Source organism: Phaseolus vulgaris, chromosome 4, assembly GCF_000499845.2.
Source record: "Phaseolus vulgaris cultivar G19833 chromosome 4, P. vulgaris v2.0, whole genome shotgun sequence".
Lineage (NCBI taxonomy): Eukaryota > Viridiplantae > Streptophyta > Magnoliopsida > Fabales > Fabaceae > Phaseolus > Phaseolus vulgaris.
In genome coordinates, this window is record NC_023756.2 from 30,573,939 (window position 1) to 30,587,997 (window position 14,059).

The 14,059-nt window shown below is 36.4% G+C and overlaps 2 protein-coding genes across 7 annotated transcripts; both read left to right on the forward strand.

Annotated features, from left to right (window-relative positions):
- Positions 1–3,140: 3,140 nt before the first annotated feature.
- On the forward strand, positions 3,141–9,786 carry LOC137838637 (uncharacterized). The gene is made up of 5 exons (XM_068647876.1): positions 3,141–3,584; positions 3,666–3,976; positions 4,091–4,235; positions 9,366–9,569; positions 9,682–9,786. The coding sequence occupies exons 1-5, from the start codon at positions 3,141–3,143 to the stop codon at positions 9,784–9,786; spliced, it is 1,209 nt and encodes a 402-aa protein (XP_068503977.1).
- Positions 7,860–11,897, forward strand: LOC137837525 (uncharacterized). 6 transcript variants are annotated; one of them, XM_068646543.1, is made up of 8 exons: positions 7,860–8,141; positions 9,366–9,569; positions 9,682–9,834; positions 10,414–10,525; positions 11,024–11,116; positions 11,205–11,306; positions 11,466–11,602; positions 11,690–11,897. In XM_068646543.1, the coding sequence occupies exons 5-8, from the start codon at positions 11,027–11,029 to the stop codon at positions 11,730–11,732; spliced, it is 372 nt and encodes a 123-aa protein (XP_068502644.1). In that variant the 5' UTR covers positions 7,860–8,141; positions 9,366–9,569; positions 9,682–9,834; positions 10,414–10,525; positions 11,024–11,026; the 3' UTR covers positions 11,733–11,897. The 6 variants fall into 6 exon arrangements, with proteins under 6 accessions (XP_068502644.1, XP_068502643.1, XP_068502647.1 ...); XM_068646542.1 differs by having other exon boundaries at positions 10,425–10,525; XM_068646544.1 differs by having other exon boundaries at positions 7,883–8,141; positions 9,682–9,803.
- Positions 11,898–14,059: the final 2,162 nt, after the last annotated feature.

The following is a 14,059-nucleotide window of genomic DNA, read 5'->3' on the forward strand; positions in this document are numbered from 1 at the left end:
AACGACCTAGTTCACAGTTAAAACCCCCTCCTTACGATGAGGGCAACATATCAAAGAATGCTAGAAGAAGCATCACGATGCTAGGCACCACAAGTTAGCAGTTGAGCAAGTTAAAGAGCAGTTTTCGGTTTAAGGAAATAAAAGCAGCTATATGTTCGAGAAAGTAAAGTTACAAGCGGATAATAAATTGTTTGTCTGACAACCAAATACAAGCTAAGGAAGAATCCTTGGAACGATTTGACCGTTTACAACAGGGTTCGATACCGCAAAGGGTGAAGCGCCCATCTCGGGGTGCACACAGGCAACCTGAGCAAGGGCATCCTCGAATCCCGCGTCATAGGCATCAATAGCATCTTCAGTCAGCTCAGGCTCGGCTTCTTCGAACCTCTTAGCTTTTTGAAGGAGTTCGGCCTCCACTCGACCCAAATGCACTTCTTGATTGATGGACTTTCTTTCAATCCCCGCCATCTTGGATTTGGATGCCTCAGCAGCCTCTTCTAGCTCAAAGACCCGGACTCGCAGGGGTAGGATTCTAGGCTCCAGCTCGGCAACCTCTCGGCACTTGGCGTGAAGTTGTTTAGAGAGATCTTTTTTAGAACGACGAAGGCAAGCCAACTCCTACTTCAGTGCAGTCTCGCAGGCAGCAAACGAACGAGCCAGTAGTGCCATTTCTTCTTTAGTCTTGGCCTCTACTAGCGCCACCCTCGTTTCAGGCCTAGTTAGGAGAGCATTGGACTATGCAAGAAGAGCCCCGAAATTGAAGCCCAGTCTTTCCCTCGCAGCGACCTCATCCGAGTCCACCGTCACCCCTAGTTGGATGCTTTTAAGGGCATGCTGAAGGACAAGGGGCAGCTCAAGGGCAGGAGGAGTCGTAAAAGCACTCGTCCCACCAAAGTCAGGGATCAAGGGAGCGCTTGTTGTTCAATCACCAGGCGAAGCCGAGTGACCAGTAGAAGAAGAATGGGAAGCCCCCGCTGGCGTAGGCCTCTTAAAGATTGGCCCCTCGGTGGAGTTCTCATCTGAGTCGATTTCCACCACCCTACTCTCGTAAGGAAACGGAGCGGGAGATGATTGGGCGGCGACAAGAGGGACCGTGACTGCAGGAATGGAAGGAGTAGGCGAGGGCGCGGCTGTGGCAGAAGCAAGGGCGTGGGGGCTAGAGGTGCCCGCACTCCTAGACATCCCTCGGCGGCGAGTCAGGTTACCAGCTAGCTTGGCCCGTTTCTCCTTACTCAAAACCATCCCTGCGTGCAAATTTCAGAATACAACAGGTTGATAATGTTGAAGATGGTTGTTGCCCCTTCAAGATTGTGTTTGATGAAGACTTGTATGTAGTGTTTGATGAAGACATTTATGTACTTTCCATGTATTTGTGCTTTGCTTTAAGTATGTCTTAGTTAGTGCTTAGAGGTTGTCTAAGAGTAGCTTTTTGCTGAGTAACTCACCTCATAACCACTGGCCATGTGTTAAGAACAAGCATAAGCTTTCTTAAACTGTTTTTCACATGTTTTACACAAAAACACGTTTTACTGCATAAAAATAAATCTGTTCTTTTCTAAATAAACAGATTCATTTTCTTCACTGATGCCTTGGCTAAAGTCTTGTAAAAATTAGATTTTGTGCATCAGGTATTTTGACTAAGTCTTCTTCTTTTCAAAACGACTGAGTTTTAAATAGTTAAACTTTCTCTGTTTTCGTTTTGAAAAATAAATCTGTTCATCTGTAAATGAATAGATTCTTTTTCTCTCTGGTGCCATGACAAGCTTAAACGTTTTCAGTTTTATCTCTGCACCAGAATGGTTGACTAAGTCTCCTCACTTAACAGATTCTCTAACTGCTTTTTGAAAATAAATCTGTTCATTTTATTTTCAATCTGTTCATTTTATAACAGCTTTAACTGTTTTTCAAAAATCTGTTATAAGCTGGCTTTCTATAAAATGCAAACTTGTTTTCTGAGTTAAAGAATGATTCAAACAGTTTATACATTTGCAAAAAACCAAGTTTTGACAGCAGAGAGTTAAGTGTTTTCAAGGATTAGCATTTGTTCTTCAAAGATTTCGAAAATCACAAAGTGCTTGTTCTTGGTTTGGTTCCAAAAGCTTGGTGTGAGGTGCAGCTACTGTTCTAGCAATCTTGCCTACTGGTTTAAGGCTGATCTTTGTTACCTCAATCAGGTGTAGTCGTTTCACTTCTTATTACTTGTAATAGTTTGGTTGAATCCTCTTCTTGATAGGTGTTCTTGGAGAGTGGATGTGTGTGTGTGAGTGCTGAAATAGGTTTTTCCAGCAAGAGTACCTAAGTTCTTGTAGGTTTCAAGAACAGTGGGAAGTGTACTTGATTGTACTGTGTTTTAGTGATTTCCACCTGTTGTTGGTGAAGACTGGATGTAGCTCAGGTTGAGTGAACCAGTATAACTGCTTGTGTTCATTCTCTCTCACTCTCTGCAATTTCGTTTCTGCATAATTGATAAAACAGCAAAGAAATAAATCTGTTCAATTGAAAATAAATCGGTTCTTTCTGGGCACTGTGCATACTGTTCTTGATTTCTGAAAAAGCTGTTTTAATCTGATAAGAACATATAAAATCTGCTAAAAGCCACTGGAACAGATTGACTGTGATAGGCTGCTCAAGAAACTGTAAATGCTATTAATTGAACCTTAAACAAATTGCTTAAAGTTGAAGCTTGCTGTGCTGTGATTCATTGTTCTTAATTTCTGGAAAATTTCTTGACATCAAGAAGAACACTCATAGTCTGTTAAAAGTCACAGGAACAGCTTGTTTGCAAAGGTCACTCAATTAACTAGCATGCTATCAATTGAACCTTAATCACTTGCTTGAAATTGAAGCTTGCTGTATTTGTATTTCACTGTTTTTCAATTCTGATATTTGTGTGTGTGCTGCTGGAAATTCTCACTGCATAATCTTGTGAATTAAAAGCTTTTCAAACAAAAACAGTGCTGAAATAAATCTGTTCATTTTAACATAAATCGATTTATTTTCTGTAAAACTGGGTTAAACACTGTTTCTGCGAAGAAGTTTTAAAAGGTCAATTCACCCCCCCTCTTGAACTTTGGCACTATTAATCCCAACAATTGGTATCAAGAGCTGGGACTTGTAGTTTAATCAAGTTGTTTGTAAAAATGTATGAGTTTAATGTGTTTTTTGCTGAGGGTTCTGCTGTAAATAGACCACCTATGTTTAATGGATTGAATTATGCATTTTGGAAAGTTAGAATGAGAATTTTTATGGAATCCATTGATGCATTAATTTGGGAAGCTGTGGTCAATGGACCTTATGTGCCAATGCAGATTGTCAAAGATGAACAAGTTGAAAAACCAAGATCAGAGTGGAATGATACTGAAAGGAGAAAAGCTCAACATGATCTGGTGGCCAAGAATATCATAACTTCTGCATTGACAATGGACGAGTTCTTCAGAATATCTCAATGTAAGTCAGCAAAGGAGATGTGGGAAGTCTTAGAAGTGACTCATGAAGGGACTGAGGATGTAAAAAGGTCAAGGAAACATGCACTCATCCAAGAGTATGAGCTGTTCAGAATGCAACCAGGAGAGAACATTGCTGATGTGCAAAAAAGATTCACACACATTGTGAATCACCTCACTGGCTTGGGAAAAGAATTTGATAAAGAGGAGCTCAACATAAAGATATTGAAGTGCCTCGACAGAAGCTGGCAACCAAAGGTGACAGCTATCTCTGAAAGCCGTGATCTGTCAAAATTGGGAACTACTGTACTGTTTGGAAAGCTGATGGAGCATGAGTTAGAGCTTAAAAGACTTAAAGAACAGGAAACAACAGAGAGGAAACCCAAAGGTTTGGCACTGAAAGCATCTGAATTGGATGAGAACAAGGAAGAAAAGGAAGATGCTGAAGATGATGATACAATCAACCTTCTTACAAAAAGATTCAGCAAATTTCTGAGGAAGAAAAGCAAAAATAGGAACCTGCAGAAAAAAAGGTATCCTAAACCTAATGATTTAAATTCCTCTAAATATACTTGCTTTGGATGTGGCAAAACAGGGCATATCAAAACAGATTGTCCAGACAATCAAACAAGGGACAAATCTGCCAGCAAGAAATTTGAAAGGAACAAAGGAAGAAGAGCCTACATCTCATGGGAGGAAAATGAAGCATCCTCAACTAGTAGTTCTTCAACAGAAGATGAGGAGAACAATCTGTGTTTTATGATGAAGGATGAGGAGTCAAGCTCTGAATCAGTAAGTAACTTTTCTGCTGATTCTGATAACTATGATGATTTGCTTGCTGCCTTCAAGGAAACACATGAGGAAGCCAATAGGCTAGCTGTAATATGCAATAAGCTGCAAAAGGTAAATAATGTGCTTGCACCTAAAGTAAAAACACTTGAGGAAGAATTGCATAAGGCCAAAACAGATTTGGTAAGCCTTGAACTGACTTGCTTGCATGCCTCTATTAAAAACTGTGAAAACTGCAAAAGATTGGAAAAACAAGTGGAATATTTGCTGAAAACCCTTTCCAATTTCACCAAGGGAAGAGAAAACCTTGAGTCTCTCCTTGGATCACAGAATGCTGTTTTCAATAAGAATGGACTTGGTTATACTCCTGGAAATACAACCAATGTCAAAAAGCTTTCAAGTTTTTTTGTTCCAGCAAAATCAGTTTTTTCAGCTTTTAACAGTGGCAAAAAGGCATCTCATGTAACCTGTTTTTACTGCATGAAATCTGGTCATACATCTAGGTCTTGCATTGCTAGAAGACATCTTGTGCCTAAGAACTTAGCTAAGTGGCTACCAAAGAGAAGGTGTTAATCTGTGCTGGACCCTATACTGAAAAGGGTACCATTTGTATATTTTTTTCTGTTTTGCAGATTGGAAGCAAGAAGAACCAGTGGTACTTGGACAGTGGCTGTTCCAAGCATATGACTGGAGATCTTACAAAGTTCACCAGCCTAAAGCTCAAAGCAGAAGAACATGTGACCTATGGTGACAATAACCGAGGGAGAATTTTAGGCAGAGGAACTGTTGGAACAGGAAATTCAACAACCATTGAGAATGTGCTGTATGTAGAAGGACTTAAGCATAGTCTTCTCAGCATAAGTCAGCTTTGTGACAAAGGATACAAAGTGAATTTTGAGTCAAGTGGCTGCACAATCTCAAGTAATTCATCTAGTAAGGCACTGTTTACTGGTAAGAGAGTGAATAACATTTACTTGTTGAATATCATGGAAACTAACTCTTCAAATGAGTGTTTGCTGTCCAGAAGTGATGAGTCTTGGTTGTGGCATAGGAGGTTAGCTCACATACACACAAATCACTTGAATAAATTGAAATCTAAAGATTTAGTTTCTGGTTTGCCTAACATTAAATTTCAGGACAATAGGCTTTGTGATGCTTGTGTGAAAGGTAAACAAATCAAATCCTCTTTCAAGTTAAAGGATATTGTCTCTACCAAAAATCCATTGGATGTGTTACATATGGACTTATTTGGTCCATCTAGAGTTGCTAGCTTGGCTGGAAATTTGTATGCTTTAGTTGTTGTGGATGATTACTCTAGATTTACATGGACTTTATTTCTTGCACATAAACATGATGCTTACACTGCCTTTAAGAAATTAGCAAAAATTCTGCAAAATGAAAATGGTTGCTGCATTAAATCAATTCGAAGTGATCATGGGGGAGAGTTTCAAAATGCTAAGTTTGAGAGGTTCTGTGAGAAGCATGGGATAGCTCATACCTTTTCAGCCCCTAGGACACCCCAACAAAATGGTGTAGTTGAAAGGAAAAATAGATCACTAGAGGAACTTGCTAGAACTATGTTAAATGAATCTAAGCTTCCTAAGTATTTTTGGGCTGATGCTGTTTATACTGCAGGTTATGTCTTAAATAGGACCTTAATAAGACCAATTCTTAAGAAAACCCCATATGAATTGTATAAGGGCAGAAAACCTAGTGTAAGCCACCTTAGAGTATTTGGGTGTAAATGTTTTGTATTGAATAATGGCAAAGAAAATCTTGGTAAGTTTGATGCTAAATCTGATGAAGGTGTGCACATTGGTTATGCTTTGAATGGTCATGCATATAGAGTCTTCAATAAAAGGCTGCTTATAGTAGAAGAATCAATGCATGTTGTTTTTGATGAAACTGATCATAGCCTATCTAAAATTGCTGATGAACCTGACAATAATGAATTTAAATCTGTTTTAAATCAAAATGAATCGATTCATTTTGATACTGCTGATACACATGCTATACAAGAATCTACTGCAGCTGCAGGTTTGCCAAAAGAGTGGAAAACCCCAAGAGACTTAACCCTTGATAATGTCATTGGGAACATTGAGAAAGGAGTGTCAACTAGAAAATCCTTGAACAATTTCTGTGAAGCAATGGCATTTGTATCTCAAGTTGAACCCAAGAATTTGAAAGAAGCTCTCAAGGACAGCAACTGGATTTTAGCTATGCAAGAGGAACTGAATCAGTTTGCTCTTAATGAGGTCTGGACTCTTGTTCCTAGAATACCTGAGATGAATGTTATTGGAACAAAATGGGTATTTAGAAACAAAATGGATGAGCATGGAGTGATCACCAGAAACAAGGCTAGGCTTGTAGCTAAAGGGTACAATCAAGAAGAAGGAATAGACTATGATGAGACATATGCACCAGTGGCTCGGTTAGAAGCTGTTAGACTGCTGCTTGCCTTTTCCTGCATCAAAGGGTTCAAGCTATTTCAAATGGACGTGAAGAGTGCCTTTCTAAATGGCTATATAAATGAAGAAGTATTTGTTTCACAACCACCAGGTTTTGAAGACCATAAACATCCAGAATATGTGTTCAAACTCCAAAAGGCCCTCTATGGACTCAAGCAAGCTCCTAGGCAATGGTATGAGAGGCTAAGTGATTTTCTCACCTCTCAAGGCTATGAAAGAGGCACATCAGATAAGACCTTGTTCATTAAGAAGAAAGGAGATGATTCAATTCTAGTTCAAGTATATGTGGATGACATCATTTTTGGATCAAACAATGGAGAATTGTGTGAAGCTTTCGTGAAAGTCATGAAGAGTGAGTTCGAAATGTCAATGATGGGTGAGTTGAACTATTTTCTAGGTTTGCAGGTCAAACAACTCAAGGATGGCATTTTCTTGAGTCAAGCAAAGTATTGCAAGGATTTGCTGAAGAAATTTGAAATGGACAAGTGTAAACCAATCAGCACACCCTTCTCAACAAGCTGTCATTTGGATCATGATGAAGCTGGAATTTCTGTTGATGAAACCAAATACAGAGGACTCATAGGATCACTACTGTATCTCACTGCCAGCAGGCCAGATATAATGTTTGCAGTGTGCATGTGTGCAAGGTTTCAGTCTGCTCCTAAAGAATCACACTACAATGCTGTCAAAAGGATTTTGAAGTATTTGCAAGGAACTAAAGAAGTTGGCTTGTGGTATCCAGGTAATATTTCATTAAGCTTAACTGGTTATTCTGATTCAGATTTTGCAGGTTGCAAAATTGATAGGAAGAGCACAAGTGGAACCTGTCATTTGCTTGGATCAAGCTTGATCTCATGGCAATGCAAAAAGCAGGCTTCACTACAAAAAACAGTGTAAAAAATGACGGTTTTATTATGGCAGTTATTAATAACCGCCACAAATTTCAGTATAATACGTCATTTGATTAACCGCCACAATTATCTTTGTATAATACGTCATTTCAGTATAATATGACATTTTTAACTGTCGCAATTACCCTAAAGTTCCCCAGTTTTTTCCCTCCATACACCCTTTCTCATTATTCATTTTTTTTTTAAACTTGCTTTCAGAAATTATTTTTTTTTAAAACTTACTTTACATTGGAAAATAATATTTTTTTGAAAATTTACTTAGTTTGGAAACCAAACCTTAACACCTCTTTCCTCTCTCCGCTCCACACCCTAACGCTCTTCCCTTTCTTGCTCCACACCCTAATGCCTCTTCTCTTTCTCTCTGCTTTACACGAAACCCTAACGCCTCTTCCATATGGCTACTCCACACGAAACCCTAATGTCTATGTCTTCTCACAAAACCCTCTGTTCTTCACGAAACTAAAGCTCACTCTCGGGTCCGCCATCACCACCTCCATGCAAGGATTCAACACAATCAATCGTTTGTTCAGGTTTGTGCTCGCGCGCCCTAAACTCTATCTTCAAAATCTATTGTTCAAAACCGAGTGTAATCTATCGTTGTTCTTAATTTGTTGTTCTTAATTTGTGAAGCAAATATTGTGTATGGCTTTGCTACTGTGATAAATTTACTGTGTTAGTGTGAAGTGAGGTGAAAACTGGTTCGCTGGTGAGTGTAGTAATTGAGGGTTTGGAGAGGTGGCAACTGGCAACAGTGATTCCATGTCTGAGAATGTCGAGCTTGGTTGTAGTGGTGTTGGCAGGGGAGTTGCAACTGTGGAGGGATTTCTTATGTGAGATTGAAGAAAGGAATATCAAAATATTAAAAAAGAACTAATTATCCCTTCAGATTTTCGCTGGAAATCATTGGATACATCCCTGTTCACTTATAAGTTGAATATATTTTATTGCTCTGGACAATTTAATAGCATATTAGCAATATCTGTTGAATTCATGGTTAAAACTATACTATAGTTGTGGCATATTTTTCATATATTGGTTTCACAATCCTGGGTTTTGTGAATATATTTACAAAGGAAGTAAATTATATTGCAATACATGGTCTAATATTGCTATGGTACAACAGGGGTTGTTTACAAATATAAAATTAGCAATAATCCTCTGTCACTAGTTTTTGTTAGTGACCAATATACTATATTCTGAATTTAGAGACTCTTCATATACACATCTGGTTGTGTTCCCTAGCTGTCTTTGCCTTATGTTTTTTTTTTATGCTAATTACTAAACACTTTATATCGTAGCTGATCTTACATAAATCTCAAATAGTCAGGTGTTGGATTTGAGACTTCTGTTCCATGTTCTTACATACTTTGGTTGCCCTCTCTGCTTTGTTGGTGTTGCATTGGGTTTGTATTTTTTTTAGTTATTTAGCATCTATTGTAAATTACAGTAGTGTGAAAGAGCGGCATTGTTTAATGTGTAATCTATATACTCTTTAGCTTCACAAGTGATGAAGAATTATTCTGATATAAATAATGTCTCTGAATCTAGGCAATTCAAGGAAAAATTGATTTTGTAGTTTTATCATATAAAAACCATAAAGTACAGCATGAGTTTGAACTTTGAAGTGAGGTGAAGAGGAAAATTTCCTTTCTCATAAAAGATATGTGATTATAAGAAAATAGTCCTAACTAAATGGCTAGTCAAAGTATTAAAGTTATTTTACTTTATATATTGTATTTTCCTTTACACGGCAGCAAGTAGAAAGTTGTATATCAAGGGTTGAACAGTCACCGACAGATTCTATGCAAAATGCACTCTCTCCATCATTGAAAGCATTGATTGCTGACCAACTTTTAAGGCACTCAGATAAGGATGTCAAAGTTGTAGTTGCCTCTTGCTTCAGTGAAATAACAAGAATTACTGCACCTGAAGCTCCTTATGATGATGATCAAATGAAGGTGTGCATAATTTTTTTACCACAGTTTATGAATGCACTTGACTATTATCATGCTCTTTACAGAAAAAAAATCAGTAAATCAATTGAATCTTATCGATGAATTTTTCTTGCAGGAGGTCTTTCAATTAATAGTATCATCATTTGAAAATTCCAAAAAAATCATATCCCTACTCTTGCTTTCTGGAGGTGGTGCTAGCAGTGTTTTCAGCAATGGTTGAAGGGTGAAGAAAAGAAGGTGGGATTTGAGAGAGCGGTGGCATGGTAGAGTGAGTTTTAGTTTCCTTTTCTGCAGTGTGACCTTGCATCTTGGTCAATAGTATACTTCTACTTTATTTAATTATATCCCTTATCCCTCACTCATTCCTATAATGTTTATATACCCATCCCACCACTTTTGTTTTGTATTCCTCTAGTGAAATTGACAAAAACAAAAAATGGGTGGTTTGGGTTAATGATGGGTTTGATTTGAATTGATCTGGTGGATTTTTCAAGCTTTTTTTTATTGATTCTGCAATTTTCATTTTAGGTAAGTATGACCAGTTATTACGTTAAAGAGTCTTGGCTTCTAGTTTAATCATTTGGAAGGGTGTTCATGAATTACCAAGAAATGAAGAAGGAATTCTAGCCATGGTTTCACTAAAAAAATCATTAAATAAAGATAAAAATAATTAGTTATTATATTAATTAATTTAGAAATCATTTTATAAACTTATTTAAAATAATTTTTATTATTAATAAAAATTTATAAATAATTTATAAATTAATATTTAATTATTAAAATTTTAAAATGTTAGTAACTACATGCTTGCAGCAAAGAAAAAAGGCTTTGATTTTATATATAACAGATTTATTGCAGAGGTTGGACCCCACAAAGTGATGAACAATAAAAGTGAAAAGAGAAGTTTGGATAACTTAGAGTCATAGCAAGGGCGGGAATTGCTAGGCAGCACCAAAAGGGTACGTTTGAATATCAAATTTTATAAATTAATGTATTTTGAATATTGCTTAATACAATTCATATAATTCACCAAAAGTCGCTCTCTATTTTTGTTTTCATTTTCATTTAAAGTGACTTAATTCTACCTTTCATAAATAGCTGTAGAAAATTAAAATATGTTTTACTGTTACATTCATGAACTACAATAAACTATGCGATAATCTTGCCCTTTGACCCTTTTCACTCTTGATTGAGCTTCCACATTCTAGTCCTTTTTCTTTTTAAGAATGTATTTTTAGTTTTGGACTTTAGATGTGTCAGAAAATGTTTTCGATCTTAAAAAAATTACATTCCTTCTAATTATAATTATCTACTGCTGGATTAAACATGGAACAATGGGTTGTTTTTGTTGATTATCGTTTGAGGCCTTCTACAGTGGTATGGTAAACTCTGTTTTTTTTATTATTAATAAGCTTACTTTAAGTTTACACAAAACTGATTTCATTTTCACTTTGTAGAACATGTGTAATAGAAATAGAGATATAAGGAAGAGACAAATTATTCCTCACAATGGTGGTGCTATGTCTTTGTCAAGAAGAAGAAATAATTTGGTATTTGTTTACTTATATTGTACTATCTATTTTAATATATTACAATTTCTGCCACATTATACTTATATTATTATTGTTGAACATATAGAAAATTGAGACTGGTAAAAATATTGGACGAGCTGAAATGTGGAAGATCACACATAAGAGGAAAACTGGCACATATGTGAATGATGAGGCGCTGGAAATTGGGGTAAGTGTTTGGACTGCTTTGATGATGATGTATTGATCATAGAAATATATTGGACTGCTTTGATGATGATGTATTGATCATGATGATATACTGGATTACTTGCATAATATATTCTAACAAGTATATGTTGTTCTTTTGATTATTTTCAATTTTATCCAGGAAAAAATTGATGAACTAATGTTGACAAATCCAAATATATGTTTAACACTTTGCTTGCATATATTGCTTCAAGAAAAGATATTCCAGAACATTTTGCTGCAAGGGCAGCTAATTTGGTTCATGCATCCACCAATGAGGTATTAATATATTTAAATATTTATTGGTGTCTTTTATTTTATAATTATAAACATACAAATTCATTAACTTAAAATTATTTATTTCAGGCATCAAATTATGGAAGTGGTGCTCCATCACCTAATCAAGTAATATGATCAAGTGCTGGAAGCAAAACTAATTAGGGATGTATGTTTTAATTTTAAACTTGATTAGGGATGTATGAAATTTTTATGTGTTTTAATTTTCAATTACATATAAACTTTTGAACATTATTATGTGTGTTTTAATTTTCAATTACATATAAACTTTTGAACATTACTATGTGTGTTTTAATTTTTCAATGAAATGAATGGATGATTATAACTTTATACATTATTTTATTTTATTATGAAAAAGTGGTGGTTAAATTTCATAATTGTATAAAACAGATTATAAAAAAGATTATAAAAAAGTCGTGGTTAAATTTTATTTATTCAGAATTAAAATTACGTTAGTTAAAAACGCTACTATTTACGTATATTATGGCGCCAAAATCTTATTCAATGAATGTAAATTGTGACAGTTATAACTGACACTATTTACGTATATTATGGTGTCAATCTTCTTCAATGAATGTAAATTGCGACAGTTATAACTGACATTACTTACATATAAAAACCGTCACTACTTACACTATGTTGAAAGTGGCGGGTGTTGCGGCGGGTAGCGTAAAACCGCCACATTAAACTTTGTGGCGGCCAGTTCTATGGCGGTTTGGGAAACCGCCACAAGCGTATATTGTGGCGGTTATAACCGCCACAATATACGAAAATAACCGCCACAATTTACACTTTTTTTTGTAGTGCTTGTGTAGCTCTTTCCACTGCTGAAGCAGAATACATTGCAGCAGGAAGTTGCTGTGCTCAAACTATATGGCTAAGACAACAATTGAATGATTTTGGTATCTTACTTAACCATATACCTCTGCTGTGTGATAATACAAGTGCAATCAACTTAACCAAAAATCCTGTCATGCATTCAAGAACCAAACACATTGAAATTAGGCATCATTTTCTAAGGGAACACATATCTAATGGAACATGTGATATTAAGTTCATTGGTACTGATTTACAACTTGCTGATTTGTTCACAAAACCATTAGCCAAAGATAGGTTTAATTTTCTGCTTAATGAATTGGGTATTATAAATGTCAATTGTACCTAGCAGTGAAAAATTAAATCTGTTTATTCGCAATTAAATGTGTTTATTTTCTGCACTGATACGCATTGATGACTAGGAAAGAGAAATTCTGATCTTTGACTGCTTGACTGATTTAGTGGGCATTAACCTCTGTACCTTTGACGGTTTTGGTCATGGTTATGTAACCGATTTGATGGTTTGGGTGCTCAATAAGAATTTGAGTGTATGCATCGTGACCCTAAAGATTTGGTGCATATTTTCAAAGATTCTCTGCACAAAATTCAGAAGCATAATATCTTCATGCATATCTACTCATAACTGCCATATCAATCCATTTATTCTGCTATAAATCTGTGTGAATACTTGCTACCCACATTGGCCATTCTCTTTCTATTCTCACCATTTGAAATCAAGAAAAGAATTCAGGTTAACATGGCTTCGTCTTCAAGACAAAAACAGAAAGGCAAGGGAAAGCAAACCACTTCTCAAGGTGTGTTAGAAGGATGGTTCGCTGGAAATGAAGAAGGCATCAATGCCTACATTCATGAAACAAGCAGGAAGCAGATCAACATACCCAAGGTGCTGGATTTCAACTGGCTGAAATCTGAAAAATTGGTAGAAACAAGGGCTGTATTGAAGCACCAGAAACTGAAAAAGATGCTGGAATTAACGGGTAATGTCTATCCTGACTTGGTTAAGGTGTTTTATACTAACCTCACATTGGATGGGAAGAATGTTGTCTCTTATGTGAAAGGGACAAAGATGAAGATCACAAGTGAGGTGTGGAATTCTGTGGCTGGAATAAAATATGCTGGACTGAAAGTAGGGAAAGGAAATACCAGTGGAATTTCAGAATTCAACAAGCTGCAATATTACAAAAGTTGCATGAGGAATCGTACAGAGAGCATAAACAGATTCCATGCAGGGCATTTGAACCTCACTCCACGTCTAGTTGCATACATCATAGCTTGGCAACTGATTCCAAGAGGGACAAACCATGCTGTCTTACATGAAGAGGATCTCATTCTCCTATATTGCATCATGAACCAGATTAAGGTAAACTGGGTGTTCATTGTCAATGAACACATGCTCAAGTCAAAAAGGTTGGCTGATTACAGATTTCCCTATGCTATTCTTGTTTCCAAATTAATTGATTACTTTGGTGTTGATGTTACAAATGAGAGAAATGACCCTATCAAAGCTGTAAGTGAGATTGATACTTCAACTCTCACCAAAATGGGTTTTCACAAAATTGAAAACAAGTGGGTGGTTCTCAAGGAGAAGGACTCTCAAGCAGA